A 22,338-nucleotide genomic window follows, 5' to 3' on the forward strand; every position below is an offset into this window, starting at 1 on the left:
TATTGTAATTGTTAGTTTTCTTATTATTATTATTCTTCCGCCATTGCGTCTAAGGCAGCCCATAGAATTGTACGTAGGAAAGTTATGACATTTTGCACACAGATAGTGGTCAGTCCAAAAAGTTACCATAGTCTTTATTTCAAACCCGCTAGCGCCACCAACAGTCCAAATTTTCACTTACGTTTTTGCTTATAACCTCGGATGTGTAAGTCCTAAAAATGAAATTCTTTTTACCTATGAATCCTTTGCCTCAAGATGATTCGATTGCACCATATGACGTCATTTTCCGTCATGTAAATTTTTCCGTCATTTTGATTTTTCGGAAAAAACTACTTTTTCTAACTCCTCCCAGAGCTTTTGTCGGATTTGCGTAAAAATCTATGTGTAGCATCTAGAGCAGGGGTGGGAATTCCTGGCCCTGGAGGGCCACTGTCCTTCAAAGTTAACCTCCAACCCTAATCAAACACCTCTAATCTAGCGACACTCAGGGCAAAAGATTATGGAATTCGTTTCGATTCGCCCGGCCTTTTTCATATAGAGTGTCAACAATTTTTACCTAGAGAACAAGAAAATGAATTTGAGGCTGTATCTTTGCCAAACTTATGCCTATTGGCACGACACTTGGTACATGTAATTGCAATCAGGAACTGAGGGTGCGCGCATTATTTTGATTAACTCAAAACCACCATAGAAAAAACACAATAGCTTCTAAACAAAAAACTATTAGCGTCACATTTAAATTTCCATCAGAAATGGCCTAAAATAAAAAAAAATGAAAAGTTAAATTAATTTTTTAGAGTGTTGTAGACATTAATGGTTATAACTCAGCAACGAAATTTGATTATTTTCCCAGATTCAATACGCTGATGTCAAAAAACCTTCTGACTTTTAGCCAGGGAAAAGTCCTAGGAGGGAAAAACCCGTGGGAGATATATTTACCTTCACATTTACCGGAACTGAGTCTGTTTGTCTCATTGTCCTCGGGGTCGAGGACGAGACAGAGAGAGAAACAAAGTCCTATTAGCGTAGGGGCCGTTCACATGTAATGCAAGTGTCACACAGAGATATGGTTTAAATCAGCTTGGTTCCAGACAGGCTAACTATTGCGGCATAAGTATGATACACACAGTTGAGGATTTAGCAAATTGGGGGCCCAAGGCGAAGGTATCTATGGTATATGGGTCCCCCATCCGACTTTTAAAAGAAAATGAAACATGCCAACCCGTTTGACTTAGGCTAAAACCCCCACTGTCGTCATTAATGCAGGTTCAGTGGCAAACGTTTCTGTATGGTATACTATTCACAAGACCACAAGAAAACCCCAAAATCGCAACCCGACCAAACGTGCCAACCCGTTTGACTAAGGCCAGAGGCCCCACTGTCGTCGTTAATGCAGGTTCAGTGGCAAACGGTGGCAAACTATTTACCGCAATTAATTTTGAAGTGTTCATGCTGATAAGGTTTTTATTTATTTAAGTTGGTTAGGGGCCCCCTATGCCTCTGTTAAGACCGCCTCGGATTACCCAGATGAGGTATGTGAGTGCTTTGTTCCGTAAAAAATAACTATTGCGAGACAAGTACCTTTACTAGACAAATTATGTGAATCCTTTTTAAAGAGAAAACATCGGTTGGTAAATCATTCCAGAGCTTAGGGGCTAAGTAGGAAAAGGATCTACCACCTTCAGACACATTTGATATTCTAGGAATAATCAAGTGACCAGAATTTTGCGACCGCAATGTGCGTGATGGATTGTATTCTGTAATTCTCTAAGATATGAGGGTGCTAGGCCATTTAAGGCTTTGTAGGTGATTAGTGATATTTCCATGTCATGACCTGAGGTTGCATGCACGATTTTGTCATAGCACCACCTAGTGGTCTTGATATAGAAAAATTGATATTTTTGCTTAAAACTACTGCAACCTTACATCTTAAGTCACGAGTCTTCATGGATTATTCCTTTCATGGCTTGGAGTATAATCATTGGTGGATGCCAATTCACCCTAACAACCGAGTTTATTCTCTGCATCAGAGATCTGCCGGTCGATTATGCGAATATGGAAGTCACGTGGATCATAGTCTCAGCCTCAGACGTCACACCCACAGATTGTTGGCTAAATTAAAGGTCTGTATTGAAGGTCTGGCTACGCGAGACTACGTGGTTCACAGCGCCCACTAATGTGCGGTTCAATTTCTTCATTTTACATTGTGACTTTCATCATTTGTAAAAGTTTTTAGTTGCATCTTTAGTGGTTTTGTAACTGTCTTGTCCAAAGAATTGGAAGTTTACCCAAAAACTTGCATGCACTTAAGAGGGTTTTGCAAAAAAAATGGCATCTGTGAAAATAAGGCATTTGAATTGCTAATAACCTTTTTATAGCCATTAACGTGAAAATACTGAACCTAAACATAAGAGTGTTATAAAAATGCTATTTTAACAAGACAACATGTCAGATGCACTTCCTAAATATTAAACCTAATCATTCAGTATGAACCTGTAAATGAAACTGCAGAAACATTGAAATTTAAGAGAAAAAACACAAGTGGGTTTAAAACAAGTTTATTGTCCACTTTTGATTTGTTTGATCATTGAAAGGTCATTCAACACAATAAAAACTTTAAAAGTAGTAGTGTCTAAAATTAAACATGTCAAACGTAAAATTACAAAATAAAATGTTAAAACCTGGTGTTACGATCAGAGATATTCAAATATTCAGATAAGCTTCTGCTACAAAAAGCAAATGAGTGTAACTGTCATCTTGTTGACATTTCCCTGAATCATTTCCTCTCCACAAGCCTCTTTAAAAACGTTTAAAAACTAAAAGCAGTGCAAACAACACAATCATACCATTACTCTTTAGCAGAGATGATATCGATTAATGTCTCATTACTCCAATGACACATCTCTTGTGGCCTTAAACAGACTTAGCAAAGCCCACTCTGTTATTCTCCCTATCAAACACAGTGTAGTACTGCCCGATAAACACATCACCCAGAATCCACAAGGGTCCGGCAGGGGCTGGGATATCCAGGCCCATGAATCCACTCAAACAGATCTCATGTCCGGCCTGGCTTTCCTGCAGACGTAAACAGAGAGAGAGAGATTATCTTTGTGATAGGTACGAATGTCGTCATTATCTCATGTAACATTTCTGAGAAAAAAACTCCCAAAACATGTTAAGAGTTTCGTGACTCACAACATGCCCTTTAAACAAACACTTCACATGCAAAATATCACATCAAAGAAACAGCACTGAAAGGTGACAAAAAAAAACTTGACTGACCTTGAGAATGTACTGCTCTCCAGTCAGTGAGTAAGTCTTTCCACCCAGTACAAATGAGACTGTGGGTAGCGTGGGCACTTTCTTACAATCAACCATGTACTATAGAGACAACATGACATGATGTAAGATAACCTTAAAAGAGTTCAAGTTGCAAAAATAACCTGTAAAATTGTAAAAATATGAGCGTACTTCTCCTTGAATAAGAGGGATCGCTCCAATAGCCTTCTGCAGGGCCTTGATCTCAGCGGCTGGGCCGGTGATCAGAGATGTTCCAGTGTCTACGATGGCTTCACATCCTCCTTTACACAGAGTCAACTCACTACCAACGTTCATGCTACACAAACACACATTCGCATTTTCAAGTTAATTGACAACATAAATGCTTATTTTTATGCTGTAGGTATTTTATAGGAACTTCATTTTGGGATGAACTATCACTTAATCTTTAATTCCATATACGGATTTATATAAAAAATAAATCACATTTTAACACCTTCTGTATTACGTAATATAGCAAAGACCTGAAAATTCTCACCCATCCATGTGAATCTGCCAGTAGGCCTGTCTGCTGAGGTCAACATAGTTAAAGTCTCCAGTGTAATATTTGGGGTCTGTGCCTCCGAGGAGCAGCTCGCCGCCAGGTTGAGTGTCAGGGTTTCTGATGAACAAACAAAATAAAGTCAATCACAATAGATGAAAGACTAAATATATTAGTAACATATCCGTGTTTCCATTTACCTTTAAATAAAAAAAATGCACCCCAATGGAAACACGTCAATTTTGCAAAAACTCCCATATCGCAAAAATATATCCTTTTTTAAACTCACATAAGGTTGTTTTTCACATTTACAGATCACCTGACATGGATAAATGTCACATGATCATTCTTTAAATATACAAAATCGAGTACTATAACACCTCATACGTTGCCACTCCCAAATACAAGAGGCTTTTATTGCCATTGATGCTCGGATAACATGTCTGCTTCTCCTTCGATTAAAAAAAAAAATTGTCTCGAGGTGGCTAAACCTACAAACATCAGTCGCCATGATTTTAAAATGACTCGTAGCGAGAAGAAAAAAGGATTTAGTTGCATTTGTTAATAGTAAATTTAGAAAATTTGCAAAAAGTATTGCAGAAAGTTTGCGCAAATCTGTGATTGAAATCAAGGTATTGTGACCTCATTAGGGTCCCCGAATTGCGAAGTTGTCAAGGTCTATATTGGATTCCATCTAAAGTCGTAAGATCATGTTTAACGACTTTATTAGCATATATAATCTATAGAAAACTATAGAAAATATCAGTGGCGGCCAGTGACTTCTTTTTTCGAGGGCGCTCGATGCGAAGTTCGTCAAAACATGTATGTAGCCTGTCATGTGTGTGGTTCATAATTTCAAAATGTGTGTTCTGTGCGTCGAATGAACCTATGTGCATAACTTGTCTTGTCAAAATAAGTGCATGCTGCAGACACGTCTAAAGGGTTTATGATAAAAAGATGTCTCTTTTATCATAAATGGTTTTGACGCATGTGCAGCAGGCACTTATTTTGACAAAGCATGTGATACACATGGTTCACATGATGCAACAAACACATATTTTGAAAACACGAGCAACACACATGACACTCCGAACACTTATTTTGAATTTGCACACCTCGGATTAGCCATAACGAGCCACAACTATAAAATATAATAATATATAATAACTTCTTAAAACATATCCCTTACAAATTCCACTTACATCTAAATAATTGTTTAATTTTAAGTCCACTATCTAGTCCCTCAAGTTTACAAGCAAATTTACCTGTTCAGGTAGAAAGAGAAAATATTCTTCTCCACTTTTTTCTGGCTCATCATCATATCAAACACAGGAGGAACCCCATCCACAGAGATACGAGGATAGGCCATGCCAAGAATACCGTCAAATTTGGCTGCGACGAATGCCACACCTGGCTGTTTGATAGCCTCTCCAAATATCTGCTTCTCAACTTTAATCTCACCAACCTAAAAAGAGAATTAACAGACTGGTTTCTCTCCTTCATCATTTCTGACAAAATCGTTCGGTTATATTTGACTTGATATAGTTCTTACCGTGCATGTATCCTGGCTGAGATACCCAGACAAGCTTCCTGATCCATACTGTATGGCAAACTCAGTCCCGTTCTTCACATAGGTGCTTGACTTGCCACCATTGTACTTATTATGAAACACTACAGGACAAAAAAATCATAGAGTTACTGACTCTCTCCTGGCTGTCTGGGACACTTCAGATATAATTTAGCAGTTCCATAAAATGGACAGATCTGGTTCAGGAGGCTTTCCAGTTGTGTTACAATACACTACATACACTGCTCCCATGTATATCACTGTGCAGTACCCAACTATTAACTTTAGTTTAAATGTCAGAGACTTCTAGTTCTGATGACTTACAGCAGGCAATGTCAGTCAGGGAACAGTGGATTGAGGGAACCCACAGGTTGGAGGATCCTGTGTCAAATACCACAGTGAAGGACTGGACTGGAGTGCCAAGACCGATTTCTCCATAGTACTGAGCCTGTAAACAAAAGCATACAGTTCATTTGTAATTCATAACTGTAGACTGTAATGCTATAAAAACAGATTGCGTAGAAGATTTCAGTGCAACTGTGACATGAAAAATCAAAGCATTTTAAACAGCATTCAATTAAACATAACTTTATAGGCAACCATATCTAATCTGTTATGATCTTAAAGAAAACGCATAACATTATTAGGTCATTAACACTTCTACTTACAGACGATTTTTGAGAAACGCTTTGGAAAAGGGAGTCGACTCGAGTACCAAAACACACTTGTAGCCAATCAGCAGTAAGGGGCGTGTCTACTAACCAACATCATTGCCTGGGTTGTGTATGTGTGGGGCGAGTCTATCAAAAGAAGGTCCAGATTCTATTAGGTTAGGAGCGTGTTTGTTTAGGTGATTTCAAATGTCAACAGAGGCTTTCAGAGATCGTGCACCCCGCCTTTATTAACTTTGTAACCAACAGTTTTTAAGCACCATTGACTACAATAGTATTTTTTCTTACTATGGAAATCTGTGGTGCTACTGTTTGAATAGATCTTCATTTGTGTTCAGCAGAACAAAGACATTATTACAGGTTTGTAACAACCTGAGGGTGAGTACGGTAAACAATGACCGAATTTTCATTTTTGGGTGAACTTTCCCTTTAAAGGTCCATTGTGTAGATTATAGTGGCATCTAGTGGTGAGACTGTGAATTGCAACCAATGACTCACCCCTCCCTTTCGAAACGCATAGAGAAGCTACAGTAGCCACCACAGGACAAACATGTCATCGTCTGAGACAACGTAGTGACAAAACACACTCTATAGAACAGTATGAGTGACCCTTTGGGGCTACTGTAGAAACATGATGCCACAATATGGCACCTTTAATGTAAAGGCACCAGTGATGCGCCGGTCAATGTATAAACAACCCGGACCGACCGACGTTTTCAACTAACCTGCCTGCAACTTGGACATAAAATAAAGGGACACTCAACTTTTTTGAAAATAGCCTCATTTTCCTGCTCCCCTAGAGTTAAACATTTGATTTTTACTGCTTTGGAATCCATTCAGCTGATCTCCGGGTCTGGTGGTACCACTTTTAGCATAGCTTAGCATAATCCATTGAATCTGATTAGACCATCAGCGTCAAGTTAAAAAATAACCAGAGTGTTTCCATATTTTTCCTATTTAAAACTTGACTCTTCTGTAGTTACATCGTGTACTAAGACCGACGAAAATTAAAAGTTGTGATTTTCTAGGCAGATATGGCTAGGAACTATAATCTCATTCTGGCGTAACAATCAAGGACTTTGCTGCCTTACCACGGCTGCAGGAGGGGCAATAATTTTACACAGTGACCGAAAATAGTCCCCTGTTATTGAAAGCAATCATCAATTCAAAGGATTATGCTAAGCTATGCTAAAAGTGGTACCGCCAGACCCGGAGATCGGCTGAATGGATTCCAAAACAGTAAAAATCAAATGTTTAACTCTAGGAGAGATGGAAAATGAGCTTATTTTCAAAAAAAGTGGAGTGTACTACCAAACAAATAGGTATTAAAGGGCATTAACACAAGTTCTCAAGGATTAGGGATTGTGTTTATTTTTGCATTATACATGAGATCTAGTTCAATTCTGTTTACAAAACTATGATGCAGTACCAGTTTCCTATTGCTAAAGGGGATTGTTGTGGTCAACTCAACCGAGGTGAAACTATCGTTTTCGATGTATCTGACAAAAAGCCTCATGATGACCATGAGTCATAAACAGTCTTATGCTTTCCATAGGAGCTTATGACAGGAAACGGACAAGCAATTTTTTGCTGAATAAAGTTGACAGGACAGGTTTCAACTTCATCTTTTGCCACTGTCAGTCACGTTGCATTTCACAGTGACACAGTGAAAAGCATTAATCATATGACATGACTGATCAAAAAGATTGTGTGAGAAACTTTACTAAATGCTTGTTCGCATACTTCTACTTCCTGGGGTTACGACTTGATGCAACATTGTGGTTAAAGTCACATTACTCTAAAACCGAGGCTTCTAAAGTAATTAAAGCAACCATTAGGTTTGCATTAGAGAAATTTTGAAAAAAAAAAACAGGCCAGGAACTAATGGAGATTTGGAAATTGAAAAAGTGGAATTTACAGGTAGCCATAGCATTGATGAGCAAAAGCAAATTAGCACAGAATATAAACCACGGAAACTGCAAAGCACAGGAAACCACTCTCACATCTAGGTAGTTTTTGAGAGTTTCTGGTGTAGGACCATTACTAGCCGGAAAGCCCTGGTTGTATTTAAGAGGCACAGAACCAGCCACAAGTTCCTCTACGGCTCTTCCCGAATCACTCAATGTCCGTCTAATGGAACGAAACTTCTTTAAGGGAATCCTGAAGAGAGATACAAAGAAACACTATAAGGTTTAAAGTTAAACCACCAGCACTGACAGTGTATGCTGTTATCTATTAACATCACCTGCAGCAAACTAAAACAGTTCTCATGCCAAAATTAAGTCAAGATAAGCTTACAACGTGATCCTATTTGTAGATAATGCAATGTAATTTCATTTCCACTGCAATGATATAAAGTTTCTGTTGTGCAATCAGTAGATGGCAGACATTACCTGCAAGGCTATTCTGCACAGTGTATATCCTAAAAATGTCACCTTATATGCCAATGTACAATAACATTAAATACCAATAAAACAATTTTAATCTTTTAAAACATTGCCTTAAATCTAATAAAACTGTGATCTAATCTAGTTACACAATCCAATCAAATATTTTTTTGTTTTTGTGTATGAGGTTGTGCCTTGGACTTTGGTAGTGAGACACACTAATCCTTATTATGTGTATCAAGACAGCTTAAACAAAAAAGCTCAATTTCTCACAAACATTCAATTATTTGCCACCAAAAAAATATATATTTCTATATATATACACATTAAACATGTTTTTGAGCATGAGTATGATTATGATCTAAACTGGACGTCCTAAGGTTACGTTTAAAAACAAGCCATGTGTACTTCATGATCTTTTACACAAGGGCTTTGTCTCAAAACCTAGTGAGCTCCTTAAACAGACAACATTCTGTAAACTATCGCGTTTAAGGAGATTAATATTTGTTTTGAGATCTGAATTAACTGACTAAAATATTACCAAGCTCATTTTAAAGTACTACCACCCATGAATCAGCAAAAATCACAATGCAGCGTCTGATCACGAGACGCGTCGTTGTTATTGTTGTTAAGTTTGTTGACCTTACCGAACAACCGCGTCGGATGTCCACACAAAGGCAGCAGCTAGCAGCAGACAGATGACTTTCATGTTGGCGAAACCTCAGGGAGTCCTAACACATTTGAGAAGAGGTACTGATGTGGAGAGAGTGTTGTGTGATCTAATATTTAGGGCAAACGACCGCAGTCAGCTGATGTGAGGGTGCTGCCTAGCAAGTTTTGCTCACAGAGTCATGTGATGAAAGAAACGCATTCGTGAGCGTCAACACTGCGTACGCTGTATGCTGCGCACTTAACGATTATTAACTAATGAGACGTTGTTACTTTGTCGTTGGTTGCTTATAGATTAAAATACATATTTATTAAATTACTCAAATATATATATTTATATGAAACAACGTACTTAAAGATACAGTACCGGTTTATCTCGTGGGTATTGCAGCGCTTGTAGCATATTGTGCCTGAGAGAAACGCATTCATATGAGAGTGAGGAGTTGTCGTCATGGTACAGAGCTCCTCCCCCTTTCCGCCATGTTGGCAGGATTCCGGCGGCAGAACATGATTGTTTACGTGTGTTTTTAGCTCGGTAGTAGATGAGGTTTTTCGCAATTCTACACTGTTTTACCATGCCTGGCAGTAACTGCTGCGTTAAAAACTACTTCAGCACATCACACGATACATATGGAAAACATTGAAACAGTGGAATACAGTTTTTAAGTTACCGAAATGGAGACACCATTATGCATAATAAAGACATCTCAAACAATGGCATATTTGCTTTAAAAATGTCATAATTGAACGAATGACACTTAATAACAGTTGTCATAAACATGCATAAAACCTCCTTTGTATTCATCATGACATGTGTCATGTCATAAATAATTATGAAGGTTTTATGTCAGTCTTATCCCTTCAAGTAAAGTGTTGGAAACGTTTGTGTATTGAGAGTGAGGAGTTGTCGTCATGGTACAGAGCTCCTCCCCCTTTCCGCCATGTTGGCAGGATTCCGGCGGCAGAACATGATTGTTTACGTGTGTTTTTAGCTCGGTAGTAGATGAGGTTTTTCGCAATTCTACACTGTTTTACCATGCCTGGCAGTAACTGCTGCGTTAAAAACTACTCCAGCACATCACACGATACATATGGAAAACATTGGAACAGTGGAATACAGTTTTTAGGTTACCGAAATGGAGACACCATTATGCATAACAAAGACATCTCAAACAATGGCATATTTGCTTTAAAAATGTCATAACTGAATGAATGACACTTAATTACAGTTGTCATAAACATGCATAAAATCTCCTTTGTATTCATTCATGACATGTGTCATGTCATAAATAATTATGAAGGTTTTATGTCAGTCTTATCCCTTCAAGTAAAGTGTTGGAAACGTTTGTGTATATTGAACCGTTCAATTTGAACGTCTCGTTACAACCTAGTGTTTAGAAACCGTCGCAGTTAATTACTTTGTCATTTTGGTCAAAAAGTGTCTGCTAAATGCAATGTAACTTAATTACAATACACTAAACGCAAGTGAAGAAACGTAAGTTACCTTTGCCAGTACAATGCTGTTTGTGAGCTTGTTCCTGTAAGGTCTCTTTTCTTTCGCCTTATGTTTTGCATTGCTTTATTCATTTTCTTTATCGTATTTGTAGATCGTCTCCGAAATAAAAAATTAAAAGAGGTCTGGAAGTCGCGTCTCTGTGAAGTTGCCCCTGGCAACTGATAGCGTCACCTACCATCATGGCCGACCGGCGCAGACCCCTCCCAAATCGGCACGTGACTCCTCACTCTCATATTGAACGTCTCGTTACAACCTAGTGTTTAGAAACCGTCGCAGTTAATTACTTTGTCATTTTGGTCAAAAAGTGTCTGCTAAATGCAATGTAACTTAATTACAATACACTAAACGCAAGTGAAGAAACGTAAGTTACCTTTGCCAGTACAATGCTGTTTGTGAGCTTGTTCCTGTAAGGTCTCTTTTCTTTCGCCTTATTTTTTGCATTGCTTTATTCATTTTCTTTATCGTATTTGTAGATCGTCTCCGAAATAATAAATTAAAAGAGCTCTGGAAGTCGCGTCTCTGTAAAGTTGCCCCTGGCAACTGATAGCGTCACCTACCATCATGGCCGACCGGCGCAGACCCCGCCCAAATCGGCACGTGACTCCTCACTCTCAATACTGCGCACTAAACGATTAATCGCTGACGAGACGTTGTTACTTTGTCGTTGGTTGTTCATAGATTAAAATACATATTTAATTAATTAATTCATTCATTCATTAAATTAGACAAATATACATATTTATATGAAACAACGTAATTAAAGATACAGTACCGGTTTATCTCGTGTGTATTGCAGCGCTTGTAGCATATTGTGCCTGAGTTTATGTATTGTATTAAGTAAATATTTTTGAACTTTTGGTAAAATAGACTTCATTGTTTTCTAGATCATCGTTGTTTTAAGTGAATTCTCACCATATGTAGATGAAATAGCCAGCTAGACCCATACAGCAACGCGATATAAAATTGCATGTGTTATCCCGCCTTTACCACTAGAGGGAAGTGTCGTCTCGTTAATATTCTCGTTTTATTATTCCAAGGGACAGGACAACTGGTCAGACACCATACTTTATGTGTTTTTTTCCTACTTATGCCACTTTTTTTTTAGCTCCACAGCTTTTTGTTAACGGTTCAGATATGGATTAGGCCAAAGCTGGAAAAAGTGAATGGTCACCGACCTGCTTTATGTTTTGCTGGTTGTTCTGTATCTCAAACACATGATTTCTTGGTCTAAACAAAGTAAATTAGTCTTTGTGGTTCATGCAAAATACATTAAATATTTACAATAATATTATTATACTACATGTATGCATACATGTAAATTAATCATCACTATTGGATTCTTTCTTCTCATCCTTCTTTTAGATTAAGTTATTTGCACATTTTTTGATAATATTATAAAAATTCATATGTGATCATTCTGTCTGTTCATCCTCATGTCACAAAAAACTAAAATAATACCCCCTCTTAACCACCTTAAAAGCTCACGTGACATAATGTGAATTGTGCAACTTTGTTTACTTTTACACTCCAACAGTATGACTCTCATGTCAGCTGATTGGTAAGCTGACTCATATTGTAATTCTTCAAACTACATTTGTTTTTGCACGTTGGTATTGATTTTAATGTTATTTTAATTACTAAATATTCTTTAATAGTCAACAAAATTAGCTTTTACTAATCCATAAGGTATGTATGTCCTCAGCAGTATCTAGGTGTTCCAAAGAGACAAATAATTGATAACATTTATTTGTCAAAGCTGCTTTGTGTTGCATAATAGAGGTTAAGGTGTTAATTACTATAATCATTAGTTTAAATGTATTTGAACAATAGCTCGTGATGATATAGGACTAAGTGTAAACAAATGTTTCTAGGTGGTTAAAAACCAATGTATCACTATAATGGATGTTCTGAAAGACAAAGCGTGTTACATTTGTACTTTGATCCGTAATAAAGTTAGATGTGAGATCAGAGGGATTATTCTGTCATCAATCTGTACAAAAATTGCCTAGTGTGCTGTGAACACAAATAGTGTACTATATAAATAACACGTAGATCTCATAAGTAAATGAATGAGGGGGCAATGACATTTTGTTCACATGAGCTTATGTTTATTTCAGAACTGAGCTGCGTAATTTCGAACAGCAAATGTGTAAAGCATTAAGGAAATGTGCAGCGGTCGCTCAGTTTATCCTTAAAAAAATCCATAGATTTCTTCTACAACATTAAACATACAGCGTATTCACAAACTATATACATCCACATGCCACTGTTTAGGCAAATGACAGTTGAGGCAGAGACACTAAAGGGCCTATGAAATGTATTACAGTATAAACATAAATCATACATTACTGTTCCTATGCATTCATGAACCCAGGCATAAACTGAAGACATTCATTGAAACGCGAGTTGAAAATCTATCCAGTCCAAAGGTCTGTTTAGCATCTTTTAAGTCATTTTTTATGTTACAGTGCTTCACAACATTTGTACAATACGCACCATGGCCCATACCTGTACTGTTTAGCTTCTCACAGGTCAATGTGACAATGTTTTAGAAAGGCAAACCATGAATGATAAACTTTTTATATCAAAATGGTGAGAGTTCCCTACAAAGAACTGTCATTGGACAAAAAAATGAGGCGGCCCATAGAGGTAAGGTGAGCTTTAAAGATCTTTGAATTTGCTAATCCAAAAGTACCATGATGTTATATATACATACTGTAGATACACATAGTCCAACACTTGCCTTTTAGTGTTAAAGAAGTTTCTTTAAGAAAACATACATTATAGGGCATTGGCTTAAACATGAAGAGTGAGGATTGTGTTATAGGAAATTGAGAAGGCAAGAAAAAGTGCACTTTACCTCTGGATTAAATAACTATTTTTATCAGAATATATACAGTACAAACTTTTATATCTACCAAAAGAACACAGTTTACATTCAATATCAAAGTTCCATAAGGTGCTAATATACCTTGTACATTTTAGCTAGAGGTGCAAGCAATGTGACGTTCTGTGTCACACGATGGAGACAAATTTTTGCTGTTGGTAAAACATTATTCTGAAATCACAAGCACTTTCAATAATGATTAAAAGGTAATTGGCACCACCTTTACAATTTAGAGCCTTTATTTCCAAAGTAACTGTTTGTCTGTATGCATTATTCAGGAGAGAGAGAGACGGGGGCTGCTGTAACATACATCAGAGGATTGTTGCTCACAAGATTTGTCCAATTGGAAATGTTAAAAAAGTTTTGTCCCCACCCCTACCAGAGGAGCATCTACAAGAACGAGTGCTGGTCCAAACACTATGGTATGTTGAGGTATTTAACTGTTTCAAGCACTAAATGTTAAAAGAGAAAATAGGACTGATCCTAGCAAATAGAAAGTTATCTGACAAATACTGTAGCAGTCACGCCAGCCTGCTTTGAGGTCAGTATTGAACATTACATCCAAGAGTCCAGTATGTGATTTCCAAATCTTTGAAAAGAACTCGCTGGATAAGCGGCGTTCTGTAGCTTAAAGATGATTACTATCATATTGCACTAACTATGTTTCTGCATTAAAAAAACAAAACAAAAATCCAACACATATACTAATGAAAAATCTGAGATTTCATTCATTTTCAGTCAATAGCAATATGCCATTGGATAGCAAGACAAGGTCATAATGGTTTTGTCAATCAGTTTGGATTTTCATTCAGATATCTCAGTGCTAAAGGCACTGGCTGTTACAACGTCCCCCACTCTCCCCTTTTAAAAACCAGAAACCAATTTTGTTGTGACACTTCAACTGCTTTAAGTCATAATCATATGAAAAAATAAAACTTGAAAATCCATAGAAATACTCAATAATGACAATTAAATTAATAAACGGAGAAATATAAGCCATTTTACAAGCAAATTAGTAAACAGTAAAGGATCAGCTTATGTACCATCATTTTCATTTCTTTGGGGCTGATGACCAGCATCATTATCTGAGCCATGTTCCCCAGATACAGGAGAGGCCAGGTCGCCCCCATTCGACAGGTCACCATCAGGAGAAGGCGGGTCGGTGTCTTTTGGAGATGTTGCGTTATATTCAGGGCTTTTATCGGTGGGCACACCGGGGAAAGCGACGGCAGCGGCGGCCGCGGCTGCTGCAGAGGCATGCGCGGGGTAAAGCCAAGGAAACGGGGCGGTCAGCGCCGCCGGATACACCAACTTCTCCAAATGACTTTTATCAAATAAAGGCATGTATGATGCTGCAGCGGACGGGTTAATGAAGTAAAACGGCATGCAAAACGGAGTTTGTTGTCCACCCACACCTGTCATTCCCATTAACGAGCTCATAAACGCCACGTCCGGCCGGGCAGAATCTGCGCAAGACGCACCGTTCGCACTCCAGTTCATTTTGGGTTTCTTGGTGACCCGTTCGTCTTCAAACTCCTGTTTGATTTTAACTCCTTTTGCATCTTTACCGTCGCCTTTCTCCGCCTCTCCTCCGTATCCACTGTCGGTGTCCGTGTCGTTCTCGTTCAGCTCAAGGTTCTGAGTACTCTGAATGACGGGCACGCAGTTGGCCTGCGTGTCTCTCTGCGCGTCCCGCTCTGGAGCGTCGTCGCCGGGTAACGGCTGCTGCAGCGTCCGCGCGCCCGCCTGGAACTGCGCGGAAACTTTGTGCAAGTGGTTGATGAGTCGCGTGCACCGCTGCTCGCGCGCGGTCCAGTTCTCCACCTTGTTCAGATACTGCAGGACTTCTTTGGCACACGCTTGAAAGCCCGAATGGAAAGCGTCTAAATCCGCCTGAAGCGAGGTCTTTAGCGATCGTTCCCCTGTTGTAGTGAGAAATATATTCATTATGACAACGACAGAGATTTATTTGACTGTACAAGTATTTCAAGCTCACTTTTACTTTATGTTACTGACTGCAAATCGTGTAATTTACCATTCTGCAAAGCGATGATCTTCTGGTGCTGTTGCTCGGTGACAGCTGTCAACGCGTTTAAATGCTTCAGCGTCAATTCAAGAACGACTGCTTTCTCCAAATGACCTAGAGTCTGTAGACAAAACAAACACTTGTTCATCAAATTTAAATATTTATATGTTCCCCTTACGTTGTTACTTTAATTGTGGCTAATATCAAATAACAAAACACAGTTTCAGAAGACTTACCGTAAGTTTTAGATGTTCTGGTAATAAATCTTTTAGCTGGCCGATACATTCATTTATTCTGTCCCTCCTCTTTTTCTCAATCAGTCTGTGTGGTAACTTGTAAGCGTCCTGCAAACAGCAAATGTCAGTACAAAAGTTTACAAAGTAAACATAATACTCGATATAGCGCGTGACGAACGACATGTTATCTGAACTTGTCACGTTTTCATCAGGAGTCCACACTTTGCTTACCTTTCCCTCCTCTCTCTTCAAGCCTCTTTTCGATTTGCACATGTATAGAGATGAATATTCAACCCTATTAAAACAAAAGACTTGTTCAAAATCCATTCATTTGGACATCAACGTCACGTCAACATCAGATGCGTTAAAAACAAAACAACCTAATAGAAAATTACCCCAAAAAATCCGCGTGATCCAGGAACTGTCTGCCCTGCATTCTGGGTATTCTTTCATCCATCACTTTCTTCCACTTTTTAGCGCACTTCTTTAACAATCGCCGTTTGTAAATCCAATATGAGAGGATCAGCAATGCGTTGTGTCCGGTCTCGCGCAGCGCCTCTGAATGATGATGTGTGTGCGCGCTCGCCTGAGCTGCCACTTTCCCTTTGCGCGTGGCAGCTACAGCGCACGCGCGCTTCCGCCAAGAACCGCGAGTTGACTCACGTGTAAACTGCACCAGCTCGACTGTCTGGGAATTAAACGGTGCTTGGAAGTTGTCCGTGCTGATAAGACACTGCTTGCTAAACAATACCAACCCCAGCATATCTCTTCAACTAGCCTATACAATTATTTGTGTTTTAGTCTTTTGTATTATAGTCTACATTTTATATAAAGCTACAATCAGAATAAAACCATTTATAGAAAATATGTAAGAACTTATAAAATATATATGCTTTTCTTATTAAACTATGATCTAATATTATATATTTTTAAGTTATAATATTTATATTTTAATTGTAAACATTGGTGGATACCATCACAATAGAAGTTTTGTTAGATTTAGCTAATTTTGGGGCACAGTTTTGGCTCCAAACCACAGCCATTGCTTACTTTAATTTTATCCAAGACTATTTTTTATTTTGTTTTAATTTATTTTTCTTTCTTGAAAAAAACCCAAGACCATTATTGTTTAAATAATTTAGCCTATATAAATAAAAAATAAATAAATAAATAAATATATATATATATATATATATATATATATATATATATATATATATATATATATATATATATATATATATATATATATATATATATATATATATATATATATATATATATATATTATAACAGTAAACATTTCTGTGCATTGCAACAAAAATGTCTATAGGTTGTGTTTAGTTTAAATTGACATTCTCCTTTATTTCTGTATTTATTGCGATTGCTTTACCTATAATAACAATTTTAACAGAGTTCAAAATCACATGGGAGTCTTAAAGGGATAGCTCACCAGAAAATTACATTTCTGTCATCATTTACTCCCCCTTATGTTGTTGTAAGCCTGTATGAGTTTCTTTATTCTGTTTAGCACTAAAGAAGGTATTTTATTAAATGATGGTAACCACAAAGTTGACACTATTGACTTCCATAGTAGGAAAAACAAATACAATGGAAGTCGGTGGGTGCTGTCAACTGTGTGCTTGCCATCATTTATAAAAAAACATTGTCTTTTATGTTAAACAGAATAAAGAAACTCATACAGGTTAAGTAAATGATGACATAAGTTTCATTTTTTGGGTTAACTGTCCCATTAATATAGGTATTGGTATAGCTTGGTTTAAAACAAACAATGTACTGACCATACCTGTCCATAGATGGTTAGTTTTATACGCCTTATAATTATTTAATCAGGTTTGTTTACAATATATTACAACATTTGTCATTAACAATTTAATTGTTATTTGAATTGTTTCATTACTCATTATTTGTAGACATTGCATCATTGTGCATGTACAGTAATTGATTATGCATAATTAACAAACACATAATGTACCTGCACTCTTGCACTCTTATTATATTCATAAGAGATTAAGCGTAACCCTCTCACATGCCTGCAGGTCCCATATCCTAATCAAAATCATATGACCGACGCCATGCTGTTATACAGCACGTATCAAGAGGTTTGCCGAACTCAACCATTCGCCCACTGGTTAACCAGTTACAACTGTTAATGCCCAGTAAGATCAACTTTCCCACTTAGTTTCAGCAAAACTGGTCGCTGTCGTGTGTTCGAGTCCCCCCTTTATCCTTTCGTTCCCCTTTCCTACCCACCCTCCTCTCTGCATTCACTCCTCTGCTCTGTTCTGCTCTATATGTGGCTCTCACGCTGCTCGTGGAATCTGCTCCAAATGTTTTCCATATTAGTTCAGAGCCTTTTCTGATTCCGAATAGCAGCAGCCGGGCAGGGTTCCCATAGAAAGAAGCCTCCAGTGAGGAGGGAGGGGAAGGGCAGGGCAAGGCGGAGAGGAACATTCAGACTGAAGAAAGCAAAGCAACACAAGGCAAGAAAGAAAAGGACAGACAAACAAACAGAGGTGAGACAAGAAGCGAGAACAAACACCTGGAAGATTAAGAATCTCAGCCTGAAAGAGACGCAACTATGAAGTCGGGGAAAAGTTCGGCGGGGTCTTCTGGTGAAGGCAACGCACCCCCTGGCAATGCGAAGAAGGGAAAAGCGGAAACTACAGGCCCTGTGATGGAAGAAGCCCAGATTTGTTGTGGCTGCCGCTTTCCATTGCTGGTGGCTGTGTTACAGCTTTTGCTGGGTATCACGATAGCAGTCGTGGCCTTTCTCATGGTTGCCATTAGCTCTTCTCTGCTGGCCAGGGAGACGCCCCACTGGGCTGGAATCATTGTAAGCATCTTCCTCTTGCACTTCATCATCCCAGCATGCCATTTGTACTTTTTAGGGGCCATGCATGAGGCCATCTCACCTGTGCACCATAGGGATTTGATTGGCCACAAAGCCATACTGTTCATAAGCATACTGTTTACATAAATAGCAAGCATGTTCACAAGCATGACGTGGCAGAGACTAACATCACCTGTGTGTGTAAGTATGTTCAAAAGTGGCATTTAAGTGAGATCAGTAACTACACAGATTATAAGAAGTTATGTAAGAATCCAAAAATAAGTCAGATTTATTATTTTTAATCTAAAACTGACATTTTCAGGTTTCTATGCTACATTAATGTGCATCTAAAACTGTTTTGCATTGTTTACTCTTAAAAGAAGGTCATTTCAAACTCTACATTCAGAAATAGATTCAAAAGGCTTCAAGGTTGCAAGCCAGAGAGTCTGAATAATGACGTGCATGTGCAGTCACGTACACAACATGGCAAGATAACAGAGAGCTACAACATACAGGACAGTGTCCTTGCATGCATTAGTTCATATTGATATTAAAAGAGTTGATTATTAATGTTTAATTATGGTAAAAGTTAATTTGTATAATAGTTTTTAAAGAGATGAAGATCTTTTTTAACAAGAATCTATGTATTATTTGCTACTTGACCAATCCGACAGTGTGTTGTTATAAAGTAGCCTATATACACGTTTACCCTGCTTTTTTATAATCCTGCGAAATCTTGTTTTGTTTCAATGTAGCGACAATATGAACCAATGTGTTTACAAACTAACACATATGCTTACAGTACAGGCATGATGATAAGGTAGATCAAAGTGTGTGTTTTTGCACTGTAACATCCCAAGTTCAGGACTCACGAGACCAGCACCGCCGTTCCTGAAGAGAAACGCTGAGATCACCAGGACCTCTGCACAGCTTGTTCTCAGAACCTGGGAAAAACAATCAAATTAGATATCACGCGTTAGTCACAAGACTCCTATCACGCTGAGGAAAAGAGCACGGAAAAGAGAGAGAGAATGAAAAAGAGAGATAAAGAGCATGACAGATAAAGATATCTGTTTTGGGGGAGGTGGCTGTTCAATTTGCAACAGTAGTCGATATATTATCAGATGACAGCTCAATGCTGAGTTGCACAATGCTGATTACAATAAGGGTCATGGCTGGTTTATGACAGGCCTGACAGGCATAGTGAACTGCTGTACGGCAAATAAGATTAGAGCAAGCCTGGTGTGTATTCATAACTTGGCAACAGATTGCGAGATGCACGTGACGGCCGTGTTTGCACCCCATGGGTCACACATATGATTTATTTAAAATTGGTGCTACGGTCTGATGTTAAAAATGCGTTGTGTTTTGCAGATGTGCGTGGTGTCTCTGGTGGGGTTCATCTTATTCTGCATTACCAGAGTGCCTGATGAGAGAGCAACGGTGCAATTTATCACAAAGGTGAAAAATCAATGCAGGGTTACACATAAGCTGCAAACTATGATTGCATCTCATTGCATTGGGATTTGTACTGTAAATGCACTACAAATGGACTTTGTGCACAGGTTTGTTACATAACACAGTAAATAAGTAACATCGATTTATATAGCACCTTTATATTTAAAGTTTTACTGCTTTATTGAAGATGTACAGTAGAGTAGATTTACTGCATATCTAGGTGTGGTTTCCAGGCAGGGCTTAAATGAATAGTTCACCCAAAAATGAAAATCATAATTTACTCTTATGTTTTTCCAAACCTGTATTAATTTCCTTGTTCTGCTGAACACACAGGAAGATATTTTGAGCAATGTTTGTAATCAAACCATTTTTGAGCACCATTGATTTCCATAGTAGTATATGTTTCCTACTATGGAAGTCAATGGTGCTTTGGTTCCTTGCTTGATTACAAATTTCTTCGTGTTCAGCAGAACAAAGTCATTTATACAAGTTTTAACAACATAAGGGTGAATAAATGATGAGAGAATTTAGATTTTTGGGTGAACTATGCCTTTAAGCCTAGTCTAAGAATAAAATGCATGTTTGAGCTGTCTCAACTGAAAACACATGCACTGACATATCTGACTTAAAATATATCAATGCCATCGTTTTTTCTTAAGATGTCCATCAAAAAATTTTGATAAAAAAAAAACTACCAACTGGCCGACTACCAAAACACACTTGTAGTCAATCAGTAGTAAGGGGCGTGTCTACTAACCGACATGGTAGCCTGGGTTGCGTATGTGTGGGGCCGGTCTATCAAAAGAAGGTCAATATATTGGGGTAGGGGCGTGTTTGTTTAGGTGATTTCAAATGTCAACATTGGCTTTCAGAGATCATGCACCCCGCCTTTAACTGTATATAACTACAAAAACATAACTGTTCACATAACTGTACAAAATAAAGAATTAAAACATTAAATAAGTATTAAACCCAAAGTTAAGGTAGAGGTGCAATATATTTGGTAATGTAGGTACCCAGGAACAGATCTATAATGAAAGAATTCTACACATTATCATTACACTTCAATATTTAATGGACCACTGAAATCTACAGTACTATAATTCCTATGATATCAAGATGTAACTTAAGCTATTATATGAACAGATATAGACATTTTAGTCTTAAACCTCATTTCCATTAACTTAAAGGGATAGTTCACTTTAAAATGAAAATTCTGTCATCATTTACTCATCCTCATGTTGTTCTCAACCTTTTTTCTGATGAACACAAAAGAAGATATTTTGGGAAATGACGATAAACACACAGCAGTGACCATTGACTTACATAGTAGGAATAAAACATTTGATGGAATTCAATGGTCAACTGTGTGCTTCATCATTTATCAAAATATTTTCTTCATCATTTATCACAATACTTCAAAAATATTTTTCCTACTACGGAAGTCAATGGTCACTATCTGCTGTGTGTTTATCATCATTTCTTAAAATATTTTTTTGTGTTCATCAGAAAAAAGAACTTGAAACAGGTTTAGAACAACATGAGGATAAGTAAATGATGAAAGAATTTTCATTTTAAAGTGAAATATCTCTTTAATCTATTTCAGTTCATGCCAGTATACAGAGTTCAGTACCACTATCATAACCAAACTGATCTATCCTACTTCCTTTCAGCTCCTGTACTTCCTCTTGTGCACAATAGGGCTTGTCATCTCTGTGCTGGTCATTGCCTTCCAGAGCTACCACTACAACCTCACCAATAGCCTCACATGCGAAGAAAAGGGCGAGGACTGCGTGTGCAACCTGGATCCAGAAGATCCTATTGCTCGAACCTTTACCTACAGCGGCGTGACAGATTGCAGTGCCGTCGTAAGCACATTACCAATGTACAACCTACTGCAGATCGTACTGAATCTGGCTCAGGCCATTGTCTGTCTGGTAGGGGCCTTCATGATATGGAAACATCGGTACCAGGTGTTTTTTGCTGGTCTGCAGAAGGGATCTCCCTCTGACCAGCAGTGGCAGAAAGTTTAGGGCTGAGAAATTTCTCTCGAGACGCGAAAAAGGTGGAGCGTAAGAGCGTTTGTGCCTTTAAGGAAGAAACTTTTTTGTTTTATGCAATATGCAATCTTTTATTCAAGCAATCTGTGTTTGTATCATGATATTATAATATTTTGAAAGTTTTATGCAAAATTATTAAACTTTTGTATTTTGGCCTTTTTTTAAATTTCACTTAAGGTAACAGACT

General features: G+C 37.9%; 3 protein-coding genes across 3 annotated transcripts; 1 reads left to right on the forward strand and 2 right to left on the reverse strand.

Moving 5' to 3' along the window:
* Nucleotides 1-2,542: 2,542 nt before the first annotated feature.
* Nucleotides 2,543-9,284, reverse strand: ctsd (cathepsin D). Its single transcript, XM_065283368.2, has 9 exons — nucleotides 9,093-9,284; nucleotides 8,062-8,218; nucleotides 5,712-5,835; nucleotides 5,373-5,491; nucleotides 5,086-5,285; nucleotides 3,818-3,940; nucleotides 3,472-3,616; nucleotides 3,283-3,381; nucleotides 2,543-3,075 (listed from the first exon to the last, which is right to left on the reverse strand). Exons 1-9 carry the CDS (start codon nucleotides 9,152-9,154, stop codon nucleotides 2,914-2,916), a joined length of 1,191 nt encoding a protein of 396 aa, XP_065139440.1. The 5' UTR covers nucleotides 9,155-9,284; the 3' UTR covers nucleotides 2,543-2,913.
* A 3,432-nt stretch (nucleotides 9,285-12,716) lies between these two features.
* Nucleotides 12,717-16,647, reverse strand: bhlhe41 (basic helix-loop-helix family, member e41). Its single transcript, XM_065278872.2, has 5 exons — nucleotides 16,175-16,647; nucleotides 16,011-16,074; nucleotides 15,780-15,887; nucleotides 15,553-15,664; nucleotides 12,717-15,439 (listed from the first exon to the last, which is right to left on the reverse strand). Exons 1-5 carry the CDS (start codon nucleotides 16,540-16,542, stop codon nucleotides 14,553-14,555), a joined length of 1,539 nt encoding a protein of 512 aa, XP_065134944.2. The 5' UTR covers nucleotides 16,543-16,647; the 3' UTR covers nucleotides 12,717-14,552.
* A 1,426-nt stretch (nucleotides 16,648-18,073) lies between these two features.
* sspn (sarcospan (Kras oncogene-associated gene)) lies at nucleotides 18,074-22,304 on the forward strand. Its single transcript, XM_065278871.2, has 3 exons — nucleotides 18,074-18,636; nucleotides 20,008-20,094; nucleotides 21,765-22,304. Exons 1-3 carry the CDS (start codon nucleotides 18,382-18,384, stop codon nucleotides 22,122-22,124), a joined length of 702 nt encoding a protein of 233 aa, XP_065134943.2. The 5' UTR covers nucleotides 18,074-18,381; the 3' UTR covers nucleotides 22,125-22,304.
* Nucleotides 22,305-22,338: the final 34 nt, after the last annotated feature.

Source organism: Paramisgurnus dabryanus, chromosome 9 (genome assembly GCF_030506205.2).
Source record: "Paramisgurnus dabryanus chromosome 9, PD_genome_1.1, whole genome shotgun sequence".
In the NCBI taxonomy this organism is placed as follows: domain Eukaryota; kingdom Metazoa; phylum Chordata; class Actinopteri; order Cypriniformes; family Cobitidae; genus Paramisgurnus; species Paramisgurnus dabryanus.